Below are 26,428 nucleotides of genomic sequence, written 5' to 3'. Positions count from 1 at the left end.
ATCTCAATTTTAGAATAGAAAAGGAAAAACTGGCCACTTTTTTTCCCATCTCTGGGAATGATCAGTTGTCCTCTATATATGTGTGAGATGAAGTTTATAAAGGGATCCGAATTTTAGTAGTGTTATATGCCAGTGGCTTATTTGTTTACCTGTAACAGTAGTCTAATTATAATAAATAATTCTTGTTCAATGCAGAAATCTGGTCTATCAATCTTAGTCTGAAGGTCAAGAAAGTTTGGGATACTGTGCATACATTAGAAAAAAACTTGGTATGATTCCGGGAACAGAGAGGCTTGATTAACGATGTGCTATCCCAGGTTGTAACAATCTCATGCCATGTGCTTTGGTGTCTTCTCAGCCAGACCTGGCTTTCGTTACCACTTTGACATACCCCAGTATTGTGTTATGATTTTGATTCCTCCTCCCACAGGAGTGGCACAAATTACCAATGAGCTTGATGATTTTGAGTTGAAGAAAGCAGCAGCACGAGCAGTCACAGGAGTCCTGGCCTCGCACCCTAATAGCACGGATGTTCACATCATTAACTTGTCACTCACTTTCCATGGACAGGAGCTGCTGAGCGACACGAAGCTTGAGCTAAATTCTGGCCGGCGTTATGGGCTGATTGGTCTCAATGGAACTGGTAAGGTCACACACTCAATGAGCAAAGACAGATACCTTGAAATTTTTGTAGTTTAAAACTCTGAAATATCATGAAAGTTGACAGCTGCTGCCTTTTGTTTTATGCAGTGTCTTTTCCTTGACTATGTAAATGATCTCCTTTCACAGTGGGAGCATAAATCTGAAAATCAGCAGTAACATACTGTTGGCCTTTGTGAAGGGCCACTTGCTGGTTGGACTAGAACACATGAAGCATGTGGTATTCTGACCAATCAGTCTGGAATTTAGAAAGGGTCTTTTCCAGATCATTATATTGGTGTCCTTGGCTATCTTGGTAATCGTTGGATTTTCTGAATTGTCCTAGAGTCTAAGGGGTGGAGCTCAGTTTTTCTGAACTTCAGACACTAATTTACGTCTTCCCCTCTTCAGGGAAATCCATGCTGCTATCTGCTCTGGGCCATCGGGAGTTACCAATACCAGAGCACATTGACATTTATCATCTTACACGGGAGATGCCACCCAGTGACAAAACACCACTCGAATGTGTGATTGAGGTGGATAATGAACGTATTGAGCTGGAGAAAGAAGCAGAGCGTCTGGCCCATGAAGACTGTAACTATCCATTTTACTTTGTTTTTCCATTATGGGTCTGCTCACTCTGTTTCTCCCTTTAGTGCTAGAAATCTAACCATTTATTGCTCATGTATGTTCAAATACTTCCGCTCAACGGCATTGTGTTGTAGATAATTCTACAGGTTTACCACCCTCTGAAGAAATTTTTCCTCATCTTGTTCTTTCTTTGTGACTGTGACCATTGTTCTGGACCCTCTAGCATCCAATCTACCCAACTCCTTTCTGAGTTTTAGGCATTTCAAGTAGGTGTTCTCCATCCAGCTAATGCAGGCTCAGTCAATCTGGTTTCTCCTTGTTTGTCAAACCTGCCATCCCAGGAATTGGTCTGGTGATTCTTTGCTGCCTTTCCTGTGTGGGAAGTATATATCCTGGGTAAGGAGACCACAACTATAGACTGTACTGAGGTGTGGTCTTCCCAAAGCCATGTACCACTACAGAAAGACATTCTTGCTTCTGTATTCAAACCCTTTTGGAATGAAGACCAACATGCCATTTGTCTCCCTAACTATTTGCTGAACCTGCATTTTTACTTTGAATGATTGGTGAACAAAAGTCCCTTTGTGTATCAGCATTTACTTGTTTAAATGATACCTTGCCATTATGTTTTTCCTCTTAAAGTAGACAACTTTGCTGTGATTCACATTGTATTGTATCTGCTATGCATTTGCCCACTCACCTCAACTTGTCTAAAATGCCTTGAAGGCTCTTCATATGCTCTTCACCTGTCACCCTTTATATCTATCAAAGCAGAAGGAACCTTGGATTTTATGGTTCATCTAAATGATGACAGTATCACACAGAAACATAAGGAATAGGAGCAGAAGTAGGCCATTCAGCCCCTCAAACCCAAGACTACCACCATTCAACAAGATCATGACTGATCTGCCCTCAAATCCTTTTTGCCAGCTCAGTCATAGCTCTCAACTTCCTGATATTTCAAAAATCTATCTGAAGACTTCATCCTTAAATACTTTGTAATCTAGCCTTCACCATCCCTTGGTTCAAAGATCCCAGGCATTTACTACTCTCTGGGAGAGGAAAGTCATTTGCTTCTCACTTTTAAAAAAAATTAGTGTCCCCAACTTTAATCCCCCACTAATGGAAAAATCTGTATTGACCCTGTCAGACCCCTCTCAGAATCTTGTTTGTTTCAAACATATAACCCCTCATTCTTCTAAATGCTAATGAGTAAAGGCATAATCTGTTAAGCCATTTTTAATAACTTAATCCCTAAATCCCAACAATCAACCTAGAGGGTCTCTTTTGAACTTGGCCCAATTCCAGTGGGTCCTTTCTCAATATGGGGGCCAAAGTTGAAACCAGAAGTCTAGCTTCATCAATGAGAATGAGAGCAGGGTTGTAATCTCAGAATCGCAGAGTTAGTCGTAGAGAGGTACAGCATGGAACAGACCTTTTGGTCTGACTCGTCCATGCCGACCAGATATCCTAACTTAATCGAGTCCCATTTGCCAGCACTTGGCTCATATTCCTCTAAACACTTCCTATTCATATACCCACCTAGATGCCTTTTAAATGCTGTAATTATACCAGCCTCTACCAGTTCATCTGGCAGCTCATTCTATACCCAAGTCTCTCACTGTATGAAAAAATTGCCCCTTAGGTCCCTTTTAAATCTTTCCCCTCTCAGCCTGAACCTATGCCCTCTAGTTCTGGACTCTGCCACCCCAGGGAAAAGATCTTGTCTATTTATCCTATCCATGTCCCTCATGATTTTATAAACTGCTATAAGGTCACCCCTCAACCTCCGACGCTCCAGGGAATATAGCTCCAGCCTACTCAACCTCTCCCAGTAGCTCAAATCCTCCAACCCTGGCAACATCCTTGTAAGTCTTTTCTGAACCCTTTCAAGTTTCACAACATCCTTCTGATAGGCAGGAGACCAGAATTACACTCAGTATTCCAAAAGTGACCTAATCAATGTCCTGTACAGCCACAACATCACCTCCCAACTCCTACACTCAATGCTCTGACCAATAAACGCCATCTTCACTATCCTATCGACCTGTGACTCCACTTTCAAGGAGCGATGGACCTGCACTCCAAGGTCTCTCTGTTCAGCAACACTCCCCAGGACCTTACCATTAAGTGTATAAGTCCTGCTAAGATTTGCTTTTCCAAAATGCAGCTCCTCTCATTTATCTAAATTAAAATCCATCTGCCACTCCTCAGCCCATTGGCCCATCAAGAATTCTTACAGTGCAGAAGGAGACTAACTGGACAATCATGTCTGGAATGGCTTTTCAAACTAGTTTTGTTAGCTACTATCAATCTCCTTTATCCCCGTACTCATTGCACACACTCGCTATTTAGATAACCATCCAATGCCCTCTTGAATGCCTCAATTGAACCTGCCTCCACCACTTCCTCACAGTACATCCTAAACCCTAATGACATGTGAAGATGTTTGTTTTTGTCTTGTCATCCTTGCATATTTCAAACATCATTTTAATTCGATGCCCTTTTGTTCCTCCTGTGAGTCGGAACAGCTTCTCCTCACTATAGATCTTCCTCCAGCCTGAAGAATGTCTGTTGACCTTCACTGATTAATGTGATTGTGGGACAATGGCTAATTGTTACTTCAGTGCTGGAGTGTGTTGGTATTCTTTGCACTGTCCATGCAGTGTTTGGTCTCTGATAGACCTGCTGTATATACAGAGTATAGCTAAGTGTGAACTTTGCTGTGTTCAAGTTCTCACTAGCTACTACAACGTGTGGAGAATGGTTGATTGATTGTAAATGTGGTTGGTGTGCATAGTGACCACACAAACTGTGCTATTGTACCCAGTTGTATTTGATCTTCAGCTCTATTTTTATCTCTCTCTCTTATCTCCCACCCCCTCCCCCAGCGGAGTGTGAGAAACTTCTACAGATCTATGACCGTTTGGAGGAATTGGATGCAGACAAGGCAGAAATGCGAGCATCCCGGATTCTCCACGGGTTAGGGTTTTCACCAGCCATGCAGCGGAAGATGATGAAGGATTTTAGTGGAGGCTGGAGGATGAGAGTGGCCCTTGCAAGGTAACCAAGCATGAGATGGTGCTGCAGGGAAGGCAAGAGCTTTACATGTAACCTCAGAATGAGCTGGTTTTCCCCCTTTTTTTGCAGTTGGTTCTTTCTTTTGTTTTCTCGCTCGTAGTCATTGCACCTATTGGTTTTAGCAGCGATGTCCGGATTCCCAGTCTGCTTCCTGATTTATTTTCTCATCTCTCAGCCCCATTGGGCTTGTTACACATCACTTTGTGTTGAGTTTGGATCATGCTCTGTAGAAATTGAGCTTTTGCTTGGGTAACTCTGGGTCTGTTCTGTATCTCCAATTCTAGCATCCTGTATTGTTAGCTCCTTGTTAATTCATTATTCACAAATTATAATAATGTAAATTATGGTTCTCTAGTTTTTAATAAATTTTATTCCAGTAACTAAATATGAATGTAGATAGTATATACAAGAAGTCGCCATGACCTCGTGACCAGTGCTGATTGACTTGGGGAGGTCATTGCTGGCATCGAACACCTGAACCTCTCTGTCAGCTTTCCCCCTAGTGGAAAGGTCTGGTACTGCAGCAAAATTCCTATAGATAAGAAATATTCAAAGTTGTTATAGCAGTTGACCTCCATTTATGTCTGGCTGTTTGTGATTACTATGGTTTCTCTTTTTTTTCCCTAGAGCATTATTTATCAAACCCTTCATGCTTTTGTTAGATGAGCCAACTAATCACCTCGATTTGGATGCCTGTGTGTGGCTGGAAGAAGAATTAAAATCGTAAGTGTCTCTTTATCTGGCTGTGCTGTTGCAGGGAATTTGCTGCCCACAGGCTTGTAGTGATTACACAGTGCTGCCGTGATGGCTTGACATTTGGATTTTATAGGCAAGAATCCTTTGGTGTGTATCAGGACTAGTGTGGGTTAATCTTCATACAGGCTGTAGCTGCACCTTTAGGTGTGTGCTAATTTTGATACTACGTCTTATGCACTTGTATGATGCAGGTGAATATCCTTCATATGGGTACGTTAACTTGGAATCATGGTTTCAGCACAGGATCTGATCTGTGCCAGCTGTCTGGAAGCACAATTTTGATCAGTGAAGCAACTGTCATTAATCCCAGGGAATGCAAACACTCCTATTCTTTCTGTTCTGCTGGAGGAGCGTGAATTGTGGGAACTCGACTACTCAGAAACATTAGTCGATATGTTTTCCTACAGCCCACTGGAAATCCTTTCTTCGGAAAGGTGTGTTCAGGTGTCCAAGGCAGTTGGACTTGTGGAATGTGGGCCTGGGCATGTTGTTGTTAGTGTTTGACCCCTCTCCTCACAAAAATGAACATTTTTATTCAATAGTGATGCACCTCCTGTTTTTATTCTTGCCTACTGTTGAGCACAGTCGGGTTGGATTCTAACTGGCCTTTTGAATATTGTGATTATTGATCTGAAGGCTGAGATTTTGGGGATTTAATATACCCGGTGTGAATGTCTGATCCCAGGCTAGGTAGTTACTGGGTAAAATACAAAAGGAGAACATTTTATTAATTCTCTGCAATTGCATTGAAATCTGGTGATCAATGTTATTCAGTTAGATCATCTGAGTACCAGGGCTGCTGCGAGTACTGAAAATATGTTTCGAAATTTCACCTTTTAATAAAATTTTGATTTGCTATGTTTTTTGCTCCTTTCACCAGATTCTCCCGGATCCTTGTCCTTGTATCTCATTCCCAGGATTTCTTGAATGGAGTTTGCAACAATATTATTCATATGCACAACCGCAAACTGAAGTATTACACTGTGAGTATTCAGGCATGAAATTAAATTGAACAGCTTCCATTCTAGAACAGATCACTGGAAAACTCACCCTGATCGTGATTAAATTAACCAGAAAATGCTGAAATGGGAAATAAGGCTGTGTCAGGCCTGTAGGTGGCTCTGTTCTGAGATTTGGGTTTACATATGTTGCTAAATCTGTGTAGATAAATCCTTACTCTGTATCTACCATAGTCCCCATCAAACACTCCTAAGACAGGTACAGCACAGTGTTGCGGGAGGTTTACTTTCAGTTTAATGGAATAGAGGCAGCATCGCTCTGTGTCTAATCCCAAGCTGACCTGTGTTTTCCCCAGAGATTGCTCACCTTGTGTAAAAATTTCACAACAAATGCCAGTCCTCTGCTAACAGGAACAGAAATTGCTTGAAAAGCTTAGCCCTCCTCCGTAATGGCTGGTGGTTCTAACTGCCCAGAATGAAGTTGGAGGTTGGACAGTGGCATCATGCCAGGACTGAAATCAGGAGACTACAAATGCAGTGGGAAATACACAGCTAGCTGGCATGAATACAGAGCAGTTTTTGAGCTAAAAGTCGGAATGCACAAATGAGTAACTATTTAGCCTTGTGCTTGCTCCGTTTTCCTGTTAATCCAAGATGTGTTGGAAACAAGTCCGGTCTGAGATAGAGAGCCAAGAGCCATTCCTGATGAAGGGCTTTTGCCTGTAACGTTAATTTTCCTGCTTGGATGCTGCCTGACCTGCACCACTCTAAACTTGACTCTGATCTCCAGCATCTGCAGTCCTCACTTTCACCCTCTGAGAGAGACAAAGCTTTAAGATTTTAAGAGCATTGACCCTTTTTTAAACCATTTGTGCGAATGGATTTCTGATCTGCTGTGGTTGCCTGAAATAAATGTCAGCCTGGATTATGTGTCCAATATTTAGAGCAGTTTGTGAAGCCCTGGCTGTCTGACTGTGAGGTGAGAGTGATACCCAATGAAGCACAAAGAAGATTAAAATCAGAAATGTTTGTTTATTCTCATCCCCAGTTGGCAGTAGTAATGCATTGAATTGTATGGTACAGATACATCCATGTAAAATGATGGCACCATGATATCCTGAGAAGGATTCTTCACAGGTCAGAATTTTACATCAATGTAATAAACATGTAGATAAAATTGATATCCTGTGCCTCAACCTTCACTTTCTGGATCTCTGTTGAAAAAAAATAATGCTGGTGTATTAGTAAGATCAATGTTAGCATCTAGGGCACTATAGCATTGGAGTTACTTGTGGCTTGTGTTCCAGGGTAACTATGACCAATATGTGAAGACCAGGCTGGAACTGGAGGAGAACCAAATGAAACGGTTCACCTGGGAACAAGATCAGATTACACACATGAAGGTAAGTACATGGACGAGAGTGGCTGGGAATGTTGAAGGACATTCGGTGCAGAGAAGATGGAGTCACTGTCAGATAGAATTCCCTTCACCTGACTAGGACCCCTTGAGAAAAGCTCGGTTAGGTTACAACCCAAAGGTCAGCCAGTCAGCCCAACCAGACTTTGGTGTTTAAGTCTTCATGTGAACAGTGTCCAAATCTCACGTACCTGCCCTTCACCCACCTATCTCACTTGCTCTAATGAGTCTCTCAATTGAATTCCACAACTTCACAACCCTTCGACATTAGGTTAAATGAGGGCCTGTGAAGGCAACAGGTGTGACATCCGAGGGTCTATGACAGCACTGAGACTCGAGGTTTTGTAGAGGGAGACCTACTTACATTATGGAAATATGGCTACCTCACGGAGACAAGACCTTTTAGATGTGGATGCTTCCTGCTTTCTTACCTGTTCTTTTGTATTTCCTTTTTTATTTCTGGTTTTTGTATCTTAAGATGGTTGTTTTTTAATTTGGGTTTTTTTTTACCTAAGGTGGTGCCGTGATTGGAGACTGTGTCAATTTTTCACTGTACACCTGTACTTCTGAACTTGAGAACACGAGACAATGAAATCTAATTCTAAATACAAGATGTTTAGGTCAATGTTTCCTCAGTCATGACCACATAATAATATGATAGGGCATATAAATCATTCGATGTCCCCCGATTTAAATTTGTTCCTCAAGCACCTTGAAGTGCTCTCGAAACAATTTTTGAAAATTCATGAGACATGAGTATCATCGGATCGGGCAGAATTTACTGCTCATTCTGAATTACCCAGAGTGCTTTTAAGAGGCAATCAACTTACTGTGAGCTGAAGTCATATTAGGACAGCTGATCCCTTTTCCTAAGGGACATTGGTGTACTAGCTGGGTTTTTACACTCAACAGTGGTTACATATCAGTTATGTACCATGTATCTGCAAACCTTTTACATTACCTGCATTACATTAGCCTGCCTTTTTTATTCTAGGGTTTCATTGAATTTAAATGTTTCCATACGCTGTGGTGGGATACAAGCCCATGTCCCAAAACGTTAGCCAGGGATTCTGGATTACTAGTCCAGTGGCATTACTCCTACACCCTCACCTCCCCATCATCTCATAATTTAACAAATCTCTATCCCCTCAATCTCATACTTCTAGGTCAAGTTTTAGATCTCTGATATAGCTGGGAAAAAAAGGTTTGTTGCCCATTGTATTCTCAATAAGTTTGTTGCTTGCTGTTCTCACCTTGCTTTCTTGTCTCCGCAGAACTATATTGCCCGCTTTGGACATGGCAGTGCCAAGTTAGCTCGACAAGCTCAGAGTAAAGAGAAGACACTGCAGAAGATGATGGCCTCTGGGCTCACAGAGAAAGTCATCAGCGACAAGGTTTGTGCAATGTGTGTACGCACTGTAAGCATGGCTAAAAACCTGTGATGATAGTTTTGTGTCATTGGAACATTGATGGACCGTAACAGCAGCAATTTCATGAGTGGAGATTTTCCCTTCTAATTCTTGTTGTGTATTGCTCCACCAACCTGATAGTTTTCAGTTTTAAAAATCTCAAACTTAGTATCCTTGCATTTTGTGACTTCCCAACCTCCCTCGCTTTGAAGTAGCATTTCTTGCAAGGGGTTTGGGTCTTTACACCTTATCGCAAGCAATTTGTACCCTTACAGAATGCAGGATTCTGATATCCTCACTGAGTATGGTCAGGCCTCCAGGGATTGTGCAGTTGCTTGATTGCCATGTTTCAGCACAGTTGGGTAAAAGCACCTCCTACTGTTAGAACAGGATCTCGGTAAGTGTTGTCCCTGTCCGTTACCCACCGTGACTGAGCAATTAACCAAGGACAGGACGGAGTGGCTGTTCCTTATTTTGGACTTTTGATTCATTGACACATTGAGGAGAAATGGCTGATTAGGCATTAACTATTTTTTTAAAGTTCTATGCTTGTGTGTCTGTTTTTGGGTTTGTAATGAAGTCATGGCCTAATGGTAAGGTTAGCAGTCTAGTAAATCCAGAGTGCTCTGGGAATGCTAAAATTTAAATTAATAAGTTTGATTAACTTAAAAGTTGAAGCTCACTCAGTCTGACATCGAGACTAATATCGATAGATTTTACAGTACAAATTACATCAAAATCTATGGAGGTAGTATGGGAAAGAGGTAGATAATTAGTAACAATCTAGAGTGGCAGTGTAGGCTGGAGGGAGTAAATACCCTACTGCTATGTTTTTCATTTCAGTAATAATGATCATGAAGCTGTTGTTGCAAAATGCCACCTGGTCCAATAATATATTTGAGGGAAAGACATTTATCCGTGGTTGATCTGGCCGACACCTAATTCCAGACTGAATGTATGGTGTTTCACTTGACTGTCCTCGATGGAAATTAGAGTTGCTCGAAGTGCGTCAAAGAAGCAAAAGGATGTCTCAATATTTTTAATATGCAGTGACTCCAGTTTTTTATTCAATTCATTCATAGGATGTGGGTGTCACCAGCTGGCCCAGCCATTGATTACCCTTGAACCGAGTGCCTAGCTAGACTGTCGGAACTGCTGGGTCACCTGCTATGTGTCTGATGTTACATGTAGGCCAGACCTGGTCTAGATGACAGATTTTCTTCCATAAACAACATTAGTGAACCAGATGAATTTTTACAACAATTGACAGTGATTAAATGGTCACCATTAGACTAGTTTTTAAATTAAATTTTTCCTCCTGTTGTAGTGAGATTTAAAACTCGGTGAACAGAACCACTACAACAAGCACCCGAGCTACAAATCTTCGCACAAACCTTGAATTTAAAACTGTCTCCAGAACATTAGTCTGGATTACTTATTGTAATAACATTGCCACTATGCCACAGCTTCCCCTATGGAAGAAAAAATCTTTCTTTAAAAGTACTGGTTCATGTTGTGTGAATACTTGTTACTTAATTCTCTCTCATGTGGCTGATGGGTGTTTGATGTTTGGAAATGGTGCTGGGTCAGCGCAATCTGTACGCCCCCCACCCACCCTGTCTCCCTTCTGGCAAGAGCTATCGGATGAGTCTACTTTGGTTGTGTTGTCATTTCTTACAGTTCTAATGTTCTAATCCGTTATCTGTATTTTCCTTGCAGACATTGTCATTCTGCTTCCCCTCCTGTGGGAAGATCCCTCCTCCTGTTATCATGGTACAGAATGTAAGCTTCAAGTACACGAAGGATGGGGTAAGTCATTGAGGAAGGGCTGCTGCTGTGTAGGCAGTGAGCAATGGAGTCTGGGTGCATTCTTTTGAGCTTAGGGTAAAATCTTGGAGGCTGGCTACAAAGGAGGGCTGAGGGGACGGAGATTAGAATTTTGAAAGAAGTGAGAATTCTGATTATTGTCTAATTTCTTTTCCAGCCGTTAATCTATCGAAATTTGGAGTTTGGTATTGATTTGGACACCAGGGTGGCCCTGGTTGGGCCAAATGGAGCTGGAAAGTCTACCTTACTGAAACTATTGGCAGGTGATGTGAGTATCTTGTGGGAGCCAATGTGAGGCAATGTGGAAACTTGATGTGGTGTTTGTCATTTGTCGTCTTTCTCACTGACTGTGGGGAGAGGTGTTCCTCTTGTATCTGTGTTTGTTGCAGATTTATCAGTAGATGCTAATCCCTGTGATAGTTCACCAGCTCCATCATTATACCTTAGGATTGTTAGGATGTAGGGTAAGAAAATCTGTCATCTATGTCAGGTCTGGCCTACATTTAACACCAGACACACAGCAACGTGATTGACCCAGCAGTTCCGAGAGTCAAGTGCACAGTTCCTGGTCAAATATGACTACAACTTAAATATCAGACAGTAGGGGACAACCCCCCCCCCCCCCCCCGGGCCCTCAATTAAACCTTGGCCGTTTATTCCAATATCAGCTTTGAAAAACTAATGAGCAGGTTGGAATAGGCTGTGAAGAACACTGACTGTTCCCATTCTAGGTTTTCAATGTTGTGGATAAAGCAGGAACAGGTACAGACTCTGATATGAAAGGGAAAAAGCGCAAAGAACTGCAGATGCTAGAAACCAGAAATTGCTGGGAAAATGCAGGAGATCTGGCAGCATCTGTGAAGAGAAATCAGAGTTAATGTGACCCTTCAGTTAACGTCCGGTGACTCATCGGAGCTAATTGTAGCAAGGAAAAGGTTGGCACTTATGCTGAAGACCAGGAATGGGGACGAGTAAAGCATAGGTAGAAATGAAGCCAGAGAGAGAACAACAGTTGGACAGACAAAGGAATGGAGAAAGGTCAGCATGGGTTAATTGGGACCATTGGAAGCTGCTAATGCGATTGTGGTAGTACCCCTTGTGATGACAAGGCCTGGGAGGGTTGGGGTAACCCGAGAGGTGTGTCTGGGGCCTTGGGTAATGAAGTTGGGGGGAGAAGTAAACATTGCATGGGGAGGTGTCCATGGCTTGTGGGGAGGAGTAGACCAAATGTTCCAGAGGGAACCATGCCTGAAACAGGCTGACAAGGGATGGGAGGGGAATATGTGTCTAGAGGTGACGGAAATGGCGATACATAGTCCTTATGATGCAGATGCTGGTGGGAGGGTAGATGAGGACCTGGAGACCCAATTACTTTTGTGGAAAGGAAGAGGGGGCGGGGTGAGGGCCAGAGTGCAGGAGATGGATCAGACATGGCTGAGGGCCCTATCAACCATGGTAGTAGAGAATCCTCAGTTAAGGAAAACCGTGGATGTTTTGGAGGCTCCTTTGTTGATGTTGGTATCATCAGAACAGATGCGATGGAAATGGAGGAAATGTACAATAGAATGGAGTCTTTACAGGAAGCTGGATGTGTAGTCAAAGTAACTGTGGGAGTCAGTGAGTTTATGGTGGATATTGATGGCTAGTCTATCCCAAGAAATGGGAACAGATATCTAGGAAGGGAATGGTGGAGTCAGAGATGGAGCAGCTGAAGTTGAAAGCAGGGTGGAAATTGGAAGCAAGACAGATAAATCTATTTCAATTCCAGACAAGAGAGGGGAGCAGCACCGATGATGTACTGGAGAAAGAGTTGAGCGGGTGCCTGAGTAGGACTGGAACAAGGAATGTTCCATGTGTCCCACAAAGAACAGGCCTACATTGTGCCCATGTGTGTACCCATGGCCACACCTTTCCCCCGAAGAAAGTGGAGTATTTAAAGAAGTTGTTCAAAGTGAGGATGAGCTCAGCCAGGTTGTGGATGGTGCTGGTGGTGGTGGTTGAAGACTGTTCAGGCCATTTTTCCAGGAAGTAACAGAGAGCCCTGAGATTATCTTGGGCGTGTAAAGGGATTGCCTGTCCACAGTGAAGAGGAGGGGGCTGGAGTCCATGACCTGGAAATGCTGAAACTGATGTAAAGCATCACAGGAATTGCAGATGTAAGTGGGGAGGGGCTGGACAAGGGGTGGAAAATCGAGTCAAGTTAGCAAGAGATGAGTCCTGTCAGGGAGGAGAGCACAGAAATAATGGGTCAGCCCATTCAATTCTGTTTGTGGAACTTGGAAAGGAGGTAGAAGTGTGCTGTGCGAGGCTGGGACGCTATGAACTTGGGAGGGTCTTGGGGAGTGATCACCAGATGAAATGAGAATTGTAATTGTTGTGAACACAATGGCCTGATGCTCCATGTTGGGATCTTGGTTCAGGGAGAGATAGGAGGAAACATCCGCAAGCTGACACTTAGCTTCTGCACTGCAGAGGTCAGTATCCAGACAACAACAGCATCGTGCTTTGTCATCAGGCCTGTTTACAAAGTTGGTTCCGAGATCGTGGAGTGCTGTCAGTTCAAAGGGAGGTAGGTTAGAATGGGTAAAGGGGAGAAATTGAGGTGACCAGTGGTCATGTCTACTATTCTCTGAACAGGTAGAGTTCAGGTAAAAGGCCAGAGGGAGGGGTCCAAGTGGAGGAAGTGTTGGAGATTGTTGAAGGGATCTTTGGTTGAGGGAGAGGACATCTTTTCCACAGAAAAGGGCATGGGGCAAAAATGATGGGAGAAGAGTTCGACATCATGTCATTCCTGACATCCATCGAGGTGGGGGTGTGTACAGATCATTTAGCATTAGTGAGCAGAACATCAGAAGGATTGTAAATATTCAACGGAAGGGGTTGGGAGAGGGGATGGACTCAGAGACTTAGGGAGGGGAGCAAGGTTCCAGAGGGGTGAGGGTATGAGTATCCAAATCATCCAGATCAGCCATAATCATATTGAATGGTAGAACAGGCTTTCAGGGCTGAATGGCCCACTACTATTTTCTAAGTTTCCGTTTTAAAAAGTCCTGAAGACAGAAAGGTTCTATTGATTAATGCAAAACCAATATTGTAAAAAGGTTGACCTCTGTCCTATTCCAAAATTAGAATTCAGCTAATTGGACATGCACAGTTTGTCACAGAAATAAACTTACTGACGGGGTATTGGCAAGTTCCACTGACTGATAGAAATTGTTATTTCTTTAGTTCTGTAACACCTGTTGAAAGGAAATAGCCACTTCAGAGACACAGCTGGGGGACAAAATCTCAACTAGTGAATGAAGACATTATAGGTGTGCAAACACGCCTCCTTCAGCAGCAAAAAAAACCTTAAACAACTCCACTCCTGTTCTCTAGACAACTATTCCCTCCCCCATTTTCTACCATCTCCCTTTCTACCCTTAATACCCTTGTCTGTGTGTATGTTTCTGTATGGGAATTTTAAAAAAACTTTAGGTTACAGATTAGCAATTCAACTTATCTTTTTTGTTGTCACTGTTAAAAACAGTTTGATTGCAAATGTTAATGTTAAAAACTGGCCTGGAAATTCTTTTAACCTGAATTGGACACTTGGGTAGAACTGAGAAATTCATTAGTTTAATCAAATTTTCATGTTTCTGTCAACTCCAGAATACTGGGCCTTGCTTTCCAGCCTACCGCCCAGTGACCCATGACCACCAGCCTCTGGTTAACTCTGGCTGATCTCAGACTCAGTAATTGTGGATGAATATGCTCCACCTCTTGGAGCTCAACAGGTGTGATCTCAGTGTCAGCTACGTGAGGAAGAATACGTTTCCCAGTTCAGCTTATAATGTTGTTTTAATTTGCTGATACATGGTAGTGTAATAACATTGACTGAACCTGCTGCAATCTTGATCCTGCACTGATTTTTTTGTCTCTACACCTGTTCCTTTATGTAGCTCTTGCCTTGTGACGGAATGGTTCGAAAACACTCGCATGTCAAGATTGGACGATACCACCAGGTACCTTTTTATTTTCTCTTCCCTTCTCCAGTTTCCCTCTATCAACACTGGGACTAGGCAAGCAGGTCACCATTAAGCTGGTGGGCAATAAGTGTGGCATTGTCCTGTGTCTCCCACTTCATTGGAACAAATGCAAAATAAGTGCACTCACTGACCTGAGGGATATACCTGATCAATGTTAAACAAATGTTTGCCCTTCCTTTAGAGATTAATTTATCTCTGAATTTGGGTTTGTAACTGTCGGGCACCAGCAGCAGCACAAGAGGTTATTTGGCCCATCAGTTATATTCTGGCTCTTAGAGGATTGATGAGGGCAGCGCAGTAGATGTGATCTATATGGACTTCAGTAAGGCGTTCGACAAGGTTCCCCATGGGAGACTGATCAGCAAGATTAGATCTCACGGAATACTGGGAGAACTAGCAATTTGGATACAGAACTGGCTCAAAGGTAGAAGACAGGGTGGTGGTGGAGGGTTGTTTTTCAGACTGGAGGCCTGTGACCAGTGGAGTGCCACAAGGATCGGTGCTGGGTCCTCTACTTTTTGTCATTTTTAAAAAAAGGTTTGGATGTGAGCATAAGAGGTACAGTTATTAAGTTTGCAGATGACACCAAAATTGGAGGTGTCGTGGACAGCGAAGAGGGTTACCTCAGGTTACAACAGGATCTGGACCAGATGGGCCAATTGGCTGAGAAGTGGCAGATGGAGTTTATTTCAGATAAATGTGAGGTGCTGCATTTTGGGAAAGCAAATCTGAGCAGGACTTATGCACTTAATGGTAAGGTCCTAGGGAGTGTTGCTGAACAAAGAGACCTTGGAGTGCAGGTTCATAGCTCCTTAAAAGTGGAGTTGCAGGTAGATAGGATAGTGAAGGAGGTGTTTGGAATGCTTTCCTTTATTGGTCAGAGTATTGAGTACAGGAGGCTGAGGGGTGACCTTATCGAGGTTTACGAAATTGAGGGGCATGGATAGGATAAATAGACAAAGTCTTTTCCCTGGGGTCAGGGAGTCCAGAACTAGAGGGCATAGGTTTAGGGTTAGAGGGGAAAGATATAAAACAGACCTAAGAGGCAACTTTTTCACGCAAAGGGTGGTATGTGTATGGAATGAGCTGCCAGAGAAAGTGGTGGAGGCTGGTACAATTGCAGCATTTAAGAGGCATTTGGGTGGGTATATGAGTAGGAAGGATTTGGAGAGATATGGGCCAGGTGCTGGCAAGTGGGACTAGATTGTGTTAGGATATCAGGTCGGCATGGATGGGTTGGACTGAAGGGTCTGTTTCCATACTGTACATCTCTATGACTATCTAAAGCTGGTAGTACTGCATTGCTCTATCTCCAGGACCCTCTACCTGCTGAGTCTGACCAGATACATCGAGATTTCAGCATGGGCAATAAATGTTCCTCTGCATATGAATGTAAACTAAGATACTAAACATCTTTAGCACAATTGCTTATCTGACATGACCAATAAATGAAAAACAGTCCCAAGAGTTGCCTGGTTGGTTTATTGAGGCAGTAATTTCTTGCTATTTGATTATCTGATGGGCTTCTTTTGTTTATATGTGCCCAGCCCAATGTGGTGATTGGTTTGTTGAGGTAGTTTCATGTCTGCCAAGTGGCACAGGGGACAGACGTCGGCAAATATAACACTCTTGAAGAAAGGAGGGAAAACCAAAAGCACAAAATTGTAGGCTAGTTAGTCTGAAGTGTGTCATTGAGAAATGCTAGAATCAATTCTTAAGGTGGGAACAGCAGGACATGCAGAAAATTAGAATGCAAAAAAAGTTGATTTGAGGTGTTTTTGTGAAAAGAAAGAAAAGGGCTACTGAGTAAGAAGTAGCATTAGTGTGGACAGATGATTGGTTAGCTAGAGGAAACATTATGGAAATAAATGGATTGTTCTTGGGTAAACAAGTTGTAACTAGTTATGGTACCACTGCATCTACTCCCTGGCGGACCAATTCCAATCTAGAACATTCCAGATGGCTGCCTCCTTCAAAGACTGCAAATCCGCCGCCCCCCCCCCCCCCCCAAATTGTGGTCCAGCAATTCTCCTTCACTTCCTGCAACTCTGCCTTGGAACCCCATCCCTCTAATCATAACATGGACAGTTTCTCTTCTCCCCCCCCCCCCCCCCCAGCCCCCACCTTTCCTCATCTTCCACCTCACCAACCTCCAGATACATCGCATCATCCCCGCAATTTCCGCCACCTACGAACAAACTCCACCACCAGAAATTGATTTTCTTCCCCACCCCAATCTGCATTCCACAGGGACCACTCCCTCCGCAACTCTCTTGTCAGATCCATACCCCCACCACTAGCCCCCCCCTCCCTGCCACTGTGAGAAGTGTAAAACCTGCGCTTACACCTCCCCCCTCCTCACCTCCGTCCAAGGCACCAAAGGATCCTTCAACATCCAACAGAACTTCACCTGTACTTGCACATACGTCATCTATTGTATCTGTTGCACCTGATTTGGTCTCTTCTACAGTGGGGAGACAGGACATTTGTGAGGCTGGCGCAGATTCTTTCTATGAGCAATCCTCCAGGATCAAGTATAACTTATTTCTATTCCACTTTACACTTACCAACTTTCAGGACCCAATTTGTGATCTGCAGACTATGCCATGTGGGGAATGTGGTTTAGAGATTAGAGATTACTTACAGTGTGGAAACAGGCCCTTCGGCCCAACAAGTCCACACTGACCCGCCGAAGCGCAACCCACCCATACCCCTACATTTACCCCTTACCTAACACTACAGGCAATTTAGCGTGGCTAATTCACCTGACCCGCACATCTTTGGACTGTGGGAGGAAACAGGAGCACCCGGAGGAAACCCACGCAGACACGGGGAGAACGTGCAAACAGTTCACACAGTCAGTCACCTGAGGCGGAAATTGAACCTGGATCTCTGGCGCTGTGAGGCAGCAGTGCTAACCACTGTGCCACCGTGCCGCCCTAATGGTATATGAAGGGTCAAGCAGGTAGGGCACTTGGAGATTTGTGTGTACCCTCCAGCGTTTTACTCTCATTGGGAGAAATGTTTCTTGTGAATTCCTGATTGGATTTAGTGATTTGGATGCTCTCTGTCCCACAACAAGCATGTCTGCCCCATTGAAATCTCTTCAATTGTTATAATAATTGTTGGGAATAATAAAACAATTGGGTCTCCTCTTGAGTCTTTCCTGATAGTTGTAACCATCTATAAGGTGGATTCTGACCTAGTAGCTTTGGAAAGATCATCAACCTGAAATATTAATTTTCTCTTTTCACAAGATCTGCCTGATCTACTGAGTATTATCAGCAGTTTCTCTTTCGATTTTTGCCTTTTAAAGCTACTAAATTCCAGAGTCATTACTGAATAAACATTGGTTTTAGATAGACAGGTGTAACCTTGCCTTAGGTGAAATCACTTTGTTTCCTGTAAGTTGTTTTCATGTTGCTATTTTGGGTTGAGGCGATGAGTGGTTTGGGCTGTGTCACACTGACAGTAGGTTTGGGTCAAGTATGTTTAATAATGGGTTCCTTCTGAGAGCAGGTGAAACACCTTCCAGGTGTGTACTTCACCCACAGGATGGATATTATACACGCTCATAACTTGGGAGGGTCACATGGGAGGGTCCTAGCTCATGGTGGGGATGGATGGGAGAACAGAATTTCAGGTTCACACATACTGTTGGAAACATGGTCACAATTCTGCTGAGCATTAGCTATTGTTCCAGTGACTCTTCCAGCACCGTTCCACTGTGAAAGAACGAAGACGACCGACTGAAGCAGCTGCTGTTGTATTTGGCTTTGTCATCAGGAACGTGAAACAGAAGAATGTGAGACTCTAGGGATTCCTTTCTCAGGATTTCTGCTCTCTCTGATATGTTGTACCATCTCCCTCTCTATCCTCTAGCACTTGCAAGACCAGTTAGAGCTGGACCTGTCTCCATTAGAGTACATGATGAAATGCTATCCAGAGATCAAGGAGAAGGAGGAAATGAGGAAGATTATTGGGCGTTACGGGCTCTCGGGAAAACAGCAGGTAGGTGTGCTGTGCAGGTCCGTCCTGGGGACATTAGGGAGTTTGTCATGGATCCTGGGGGTTGATGGGTACTTTTTTGGGGTTGGAGATGGAAGTGCTGGATATGTGTGCTTGCATTTGACATCAGTAAAGTCTAAATCTATTCTCCAGAGATTTAACTTCCCCTTCAAACAACAGCTTTCAATTTGAGTAATCTGGAGTGATACCTTGTACAAAGCAAGATGGCTGTGGTAATTGGAGTTCTTCAGGGATGTGTCCTTGTTCCAATCATCATCAGTGGCTTCATCAATGATCTCTATTCATTGTAAGTTTAGAGGTGGGGATGTTCGCTGGTGATTGCATAATGTTCACCATATCTGACTCCTTCCAAACCCATCTAGTTCCATCTAGAAAGATAAGGGCAACAGAAAAATCATCTGCAAGTTTCCCTCCAAACCACTCACCAGCTCAACTTGGAAATTTATCGCTGTTCCTTCGGTGTCACTGGGTCAAAATTTTGGAACATTCTCCCATGCAGCATTAGGGGGTCATCCTACACCACATGGACTGCAACAGCACACACACGAGCAACTAGGGCCAGGCAATAAATGCTGACCCAGCCAGTGGCTCCTGCATCCCATCAATGTACAAGGAAAAGACACACCTGCTTTACAGCAGCTGTTTCCTTTTGAGGGTTTTATGAGGGATTGCATGTTGTGTGGGGATAAATGGAAAGGGGGATGAGAAGGTTTAATCTGAATTATAGAACATAGAACATAGAAGGATACAGCGCAGTACAGGCCCTTCGGCCCTCGATGTTGCGCCGACCGAATCCTACCTAACCTATACTAGCCCAATAACTTCCAAATGCCTATCCAATGCCCGCTTAAATGACCATAAAGAAGGAGAGTTCACCACTGATACGGGCAGGGCATTCCATGAACTCACAACCCGCTGTGTGAAGAATCTACCCCTAACATCTGTCCTATACCTACCACCCCTTAATTTAAAGCTATGTCCCCTAGTAACACCTGACTCCATTAGCGGTAAAAGGTTCTTAGTATCTACCCTATCTAAACCCCTAATCATCTTATACACTTCTATCAGATCTCCCCTAAACCTTCTCTTCTCCAATGAGAACAGCCCCAAGTGCCTCAGCCTTTCCTCATAAGATTTTCCTACCATTCCAGGTAACATCCTGGTAAACCTCCTCTGCACTCGTTCTAAAGCTTCCACATCCTTCCTATAGTATGGCGACCAAAACTGCACACAATACTCCAGATGAGGCCTCACCAGAGTCTTATACAACTGCAACATGACCTCTGGACTCCGGAACTCAATTCCTCTGCCAATAAAGCCCAGTACACCATATGCCTTCCTCACAGCACTATTTACCTGGGTGGCAACTTTCAGAGATCTGTGTACATGGACACCAAGATCCCTCTGCTCATCCACACTACCAAGTAGCCTACCATTAGCCCAGTAATCCATCATCTTGTTATTCCTACCAAAGTGAACGACTTCGCACTTAGCTACATTGAATTCCATTTGCCACATTTCCGCCCAGCTCTGCAACTTATCTATATCCCGCTGTAACCTACCACTTCCTTCCTCACTATCCACAACTCCACCGACTTTTGTGTCATCCGCAAACTTGCTTACCCAGCTTTCAAGTCCTTCCTCTAGATCATTTATAAAGATAACAAAAAGCAATGGTCCCAAAACAGATCCTTGTGGTACACCGCTAGTAACTGCGCTCCAAGATGAACATAATCCATCAACTACTACCCTCTGTCTCCTTCCAGCCAGCCAATTCCTAATCCAAACCTCTAATGTATCCTCAATGCCATACCTCCGTAGTTTTAACATTAGCCTACCATGGGGAACCTTATCGAACGCCTTACTAAAATCCATATACACAACATCTACTGCTTTACCCTCATCCACTTCCTTAGTCACCTTCTCAAAGAACTCAATAAGGTTTGTGAGGCACGACCTGCCCTTCACAAAACCATGCTGGCTATCCCTGATCACGTTATTCCTACCCAGATGTTCATAAATCTTATCCCTTACCATTCTCTCTAAGACTTTGCCCACCACTGAAGTCAGACTCACTGGCCTATAGTTACTAGGGCTATCCCTACTCCCTTTCTTGAACAAGGGGACCACATTCGCTATCCTCCAGTCCTCTGGTACTATTCCCGTTGACAATGACGACATAAAAATCCAGGCCAATGGCTCTGCTATCTCCTCCCTAGCTTCCCATAGGATCCTGGGGTAAATGCCATCAGGCCCAGGAGACTTATCTATATTCATCCTCTCCAATATTCCCAAAACCTCTTCCCTGCAGATTTCCAGGGCATCCATTCTAATTATTTGTGATTCCATATTCACATCAGCAACAGTGTCCTGTTCCTGAGTGAATACTGATGAAAAGTACTGATTTAATGTCTCTCCAATCTCCTCCGCCTCCACACACAACTTCCCACTACTATCCTTGACTGGACCGATACCTACCCTAGTCATCCTTTTATTCTTGACATACCTATAGAAAGCCTTTGGGCTTTCCCTAATCCTACCAGCTAAAGACTTTTCATGTCCCCTTCTCGCTTCTCTTAGCTCCCTCTTTAGCTCCTTCCTGGCTACCTTATAACTCTCAATTGCCCCTACTGAACCTTCACGCCTCATCTTTACATATGCCGCCTTCTTCCCTTTCACAAGGGACTCCAATTCCTTACTAAACCACGGCTGCCTCACAAGGCCCTTTACATCATGCCTGACTGGTACATACCTATCGAGGACACGCAGTAGCTGCTCCTTGAACAATCCCCACATCTCATTAGTGTTCTTCTCTTGAAGCCTGTTTTTCCAATCCACACATCCTAAGTCATGCCTCACTGCATCATAATTTCCCTGCCCCCAGCTATAGCTCTTGCCCTGCAGCGCACGATTATCCCTCTCCATCACTAAAGTAAAAGTCACCGAGTTGTGGTCACTATCCCCGAAGTGCTCACCTACCTCCAAGTCTAACACCTGGCCTGGTTCATTACCTAGAACCAAATCCAATATAGCCTCCCCTCTTGTTGGCCTGTCGACATATTGTGTCAGGAAACCCTCCTGCACACATTGTACAAACACCGACCCATCTAATGAACTCGAGCTATAGCTCTCCCAGTCAATATCTGGGAAGTTAAAGTCCCCCATAACAACCACCCTGCTACCTTCACTCTTTTCCTGAATCATCCTCGCAATATTATCCTCTACTTCTCTAGGACTATTAGGAGGCCTGTAGAAAACACCTAACAGGGTGACCTCACCTTTCCTATTTCTAACCTCAGCCCAAACTACCTCAGATGGCAAGTCCTCTTCCATCGTCCATTCCACTGCTGTGATACTGTCTTTGACAAGTAATGCCACACCTCCCCCTTTTTTACCCCCATGTCTGATCCTACTAAAACATTTGAACCCTGGAACGTGCAACAGCCATTCTTGTCCCTGTTCTACCCATGTCTCTGTAATGGCCACAACATCGAAGTCCCAGGTACCAACCCACGCTGCAAGTTCACCTACCTTATTCCTTATACTTCTGGCATTGAAGTATACACACTTCAATCCACCTTTCTGGTTACAGGCACCCTCCTTAGAGATCGCTGCATTATTCCTAACCTCCCTACACTCAAGGTCCTGTACCCTAAAGCTACAGTCCTGGTTCCCATGCCCCCGTGGAGTTAGTTTAAACCCTCCCAAAGAGCACTAGCAAACCTCCCCCCAAGGATACTGGTGCCCCTCAGGTTCAGGTGTAGCCCATCCTTTTTATAGAGGTCCCACCTTCCCCAGAAAGGACCCCAGTTGTCCAGAAACCGGAATCCCTCCCTCCTGCACCATCCCTGTAGCCACGCATTTAACTGCTCTCTCTCCCTATTCCTCGACTCTCTATCACGTGGCACGGGTAACAAACCAGAGACTACAACTCTGTTTGTTCTAACTCTGAGCTTCCAACCTAGCTCCCTGAAAGCCTGTCTGACATCCTCTGAAATTGAATTTCTCTGGCTGACTGGCCTCCTACAGCATAATAATAAATCAGCATATCTGCACCTGCTCTATGACGGCGTGTTTAATTTGCGCCATTCTCCTGCCTTCTCCCTGTAACCATGGATACTGTTCCTTTTCAGTGACAGCTCTGTGATTCTAATTCCCTTTTAAGAGCCTTGATTGAACCTGTATGTCAGACCTTCACCATCACGGTGTGCCAAAGCTTTTCCTTGTGCCATTTTTGCAGTTAGTTTATATTTGTACCTTCTTGTTCTGGATTCATCCACTGGTGGGGACATGTACTTCTTGCTACTCTGCCCAGACCCCTTTTGAAAGCCTCTGTTAAATTTCCTCCAAATGTTTGCTTCTGTTTGGAGAGCAGGGCTTAGATTGTCCACATTCTTGGGAAACCTTTCAGCACTGTCCAATGCCACCTTATCCTTTTTAATTTTAAGCTTGTTTTTCAAAGTGATGGCGGGAGTCTCACTGAGCTACCAACTTCCTTCTGTCTCCAGGTTGTCCACCTTTCTATTAGAGAAATTAAATTTATTTTTGGAGAGGATGGTGTAAGTATGTGTGTGTGGTGAGTAGTGGGGTTGCGGTGCGCATGGTTAGGACTGAGGGGGTCAGGAACACTTGTATACCATACTGAGGGTTCCTGACCATTTGTGATGTAGGTCTTTCACTCCCGCTATTACATAGCTGGTGAATCTCCATCCTGGCAAATGCAATTCCGATCAGGTCATTCTGGTACTTTGTGCCCTAATATATTTGTGGTATTGCTTTACCTTGACCAGTATTTTGCATTTGATGTGGCACAGGAAATCATTAAGTATAAGAACTGTATATTTCTCATCTGGGTGCAGAATTGGTTGAAGAGAATCCTTGTTGGGATTAGGGAAGCTGAACCCAGTGTGTGCCATTCTCTGTGGAGAGCACTGACGCTGTTTGTATTCCAGGTAAGCCCAATCCGGAATCTCTCTGATGGACAGAAGTGCCGTGTATGCTTTGCCTGGTTGGCTTGGCAAACCCCACACATGCTTTTCCTTGATGAACCTACAAACCATCTGGACATTGAAACCATTGATGCCCTGGCTGATGCCATCAATGAGTTTGAGGGTGGAATGATGCTCGTCAGCCATGATTTCAGGCTCATTCAACAGGTAAATGGCACATCGAATGGTGCTTTATTCTCTCTCTTCTACTTGAAAGGTTGGCACCTTCGGGTTATGAGTAAGACTTGAGAGGTGGAATGTTTGGTCTGTCTTCCTTTCAAATGGAATGTGGCCTTTATTGCAAAAGGGATCTCGTACAAAAGTAGGGATATTGGGCCCTGTGTGAAGTCCTGTCTCATACTATGTATAGTTTTGGCCTCCTTACTTGAGGATGGGCAGACTTACATTAGGACAGTTCAGAAGGTTTACCTGACTCCTCTTTGGGATGAAAGGACTTAAAATTCTCTTAGTGTTTAGAAGAATAAGTAGTGATCTCTATGTATCAGATTCTGAAAGGACTGGATAGGGTGAATGTGGAAAAGATGTTTTCCCTTGTGCTGCTGTGTAGAACTAGGGGGCACAGTTTAAAACCAGGGGAATGCGGAGTATTTCTTTCTGATAGTGCTTAATTTGTGAAATTGTCTTCCCCAAAGAGCAGTGGAGACTTTGTCGCTGAACACATACCAGGCCTGGTTAGTTTTTTGATTGAGGCGGTCAAGGGAAGGGGGACTGAAAGTCGAGCTGAGGCTGCAATTAGATTAGCCATGATCTGACTGAATGCTATTTGCCTGCTCCTAATTCTTGCCTCAGGTGTTGAGATTGTGTTTAAAACCATTGGTGTAAAGTGGAAAGATTCTTGGTGATGTGAATGTGCAGGGGGATCTTGGAGTCCATGTACGTAGATCCCTGAAAGTTGCCACCCAGGTTGATAGTGCTGTTAAGAAGGCATACGGTGTGTTAGGTTTCATTGGTAGAGGGAGTGTGTTCCGGAGCCATAATGTCATGTTGCAACTATACAAAACACTAGTGCGGCTGCACTTGGAATATTATATGCAGTTCTGGTAGCCCTGTTACAGGAATTATATGGGAGCATTGGAAAAGATGCAGAGGAGATTTATCAGGATGTTGCCTGGTCTGGAGGGAAGGTCTTAAGCTGAGACACTTGGGCCTGTTCTCATTGGACAGAAGAAGACTAAGAGGGGATTTGATAGAGACTTACAAGACGATCAGAGGATTAGATAGAGTAGACAGTGAGAGTCTTTTTCCTGGGATGATGATGTCAGCTTGTACGAGGGGGTATAACTACAAATTGAGGGGCGATAGATTTTGGACAGATGTAAGAGGCAGGTTCTTTACTCAGAGTAGTAAGGGTATGGAATGCCCTACCTGCTAACATAGTTAACTCAGCCGCAGTAGGGAGATTTAAACTATCCTTGGATAAGCACATGGATGATGATGATGATGATGTAGGGGGATGGGCTTAGATTAGTTTGCAGGTCGGTGCATCATCGAGAGCCAAAGGGCCTGTTCTGCACTGTATTGTTCTGTGTTCTATATTCATTCGCATAAATAAATAGCTTTATTTATGTAGCTACATTAATGTAATAAAGCCCTGCAAGGTCCTATATATTAATGTTTATAAAACTACTCATTGGTAATGAGTTTTGTCATAGTATTACTGATCAGGGTTCACAGTAGGTACCTGGCTGTGCAAGTCTGCATTGGAGATGGCACAGAGTGGAGCCATAATGTGTAATAAGAAAAATTAAAGTAGCGTGAGCAGGGTTTAAAGGTTGAAAGTGATGGAACTGTGGGTTGAGGGCAGATTTGATAGAGGTGTACGAGGTGGATGTGATTGGTAATGTTGGAATTTGCCAAGGATTATGGAAGTGATAGATGCACAACTGGCTTTGATGGTAAGGAGCAGAAGGTAATGGTGAAAGGATGCTTGTCCGGCTGGAAGCCTGTGACTAGTGGTTTTAGTCATTGACTATATCAGTGATTTGGATGAGAATGTACAAGGCACGATTAGTAAGTTTGCTGATGACACTAAAATATGAGGTATTGTGGACAGTGAGGGAGGTTCTCAGAAATTGGAGAAGTAGGCTGAGAAATGACAAATGGAGTTTAATAAAGATCAGTGTGAGATCTTCTATTTTGGAAGTCAAATCAAGGTAGGAGTTTCACGGTGAATGGTAGGGCCTTAAGGAGTGTATTATAACAAAGGGAATTTGGAGTTCAGGTTCACAGTTCTCTGCAAGTGGAGTCACAGGTAGACAGAGCAGTGAAGAAGGCTTTTGGAACACTGGCCTTCGGTCAGGGCATTGAGTATAGAAGTTGGGAAGTTATGTTACAGTTCTACAGGATGTTGGTGAAGCTGCACTGAGAATTGTGTTCAGTTTTGGTCATCTTGCTAACATAGGAAGGATATTATTAAACTAGAAAGAGTGCAGAAGAAATGTACAAGGATGTTGCCTGGACTCAATGGTCTGAATTATAGGGAGAAGTTGAATAAGCTAGGACATTTTCCTTTAGAGCGTAGGAGACTGAAGAGGGTATCTTACAGAAGTGTATAAGATCATGAGAGTCATAGATTCTAAAAGGATGCACTCAGTCTTTTGCATGGGACTGGGGAATTGAGGACTAGGAGGCACCAGTTTACGGTAAAAGGGAACCTGAGGGGCCTCTTTTTTTACGCAGAGGG

General features: G+C 43.7%; 1 protein-coding gene across 2 annotated transcripts in view; it reads left to right on the top strand.

The window, feature by feature from the left end:
- The window catches only part of abcf2a (ATP-binding cassette, sub-family F (GCN20), member 2a), a 40,718-nt gene that overhangs the window by 10,943 nt on the left and 3,347 nt on the right, over positions 1–26,428 (top strand). For both annotated transcript variants that reach the window (XM_060823941.1, XM_060823940.1), the window contains exons 3-14: positions 431–643; positions 1,051–1,233; positions 4,122–4,293; positions 4,939–5,034; positions 5,948–6,050; positions 7,334–7,429; positions 8,718–8,837; positions 10,572–10,661; positions 10,837–10,947; positions 14,621–14,683; positions 18,590–18,718; positions 23,689–23,892. In XM_060823941.1, the coding sequence (XP_060679924.1) occupies positions 431–643; positions 1,051–1,233; positions 4,122–4,293; positions 4,939–5,034; positions 5,948–6,050; positions 7,334–7,429; positions 8,718–8,837; positions 10,572–10,661; positions 10,837–10,947; positions 14,621–14,683; positions 18,590–18,718; positions 23,689–23,892 (1,580 nt within the window). The remainder of the gene's footprint in view (positions 1–430; positions 644–1,050; positions 1,234–4,121; positions 4,294–4,938; positions 5,035–5,947; positions 6,051–7,333; positions 7,430–8,717; positions 8,838–10,571; positions 10,662–10,836; positions 10,948–14,620; positions 14,684–18,589; positions 18,719–23,688; positions 23,893–26,428) is intronic.

The sequence above is a fragment of the Hemiscyllium ocellatum genome, chromosome 4 (genome assembly GCF_020745735.1).
Source record: "Hemiscyllium ocellatum isolate sHemOce1 chromosome 4, sHemOce1.pat.X.cur, whole genome shotgun sequence".
Classification (NCBI taxonomy): Eukaryota; Metazoa; Chordata; class Chondrichthyes; order Orectolobiformes; family Hemiscylliidae; genus Hemiscyllium; species Hemiscyllium ocellatum.
The sequence above is the reverse complement of the archived record's forward strand: the minus strand, read 5'-3'. Positions and strand labels throughout refer to the sequence as shown.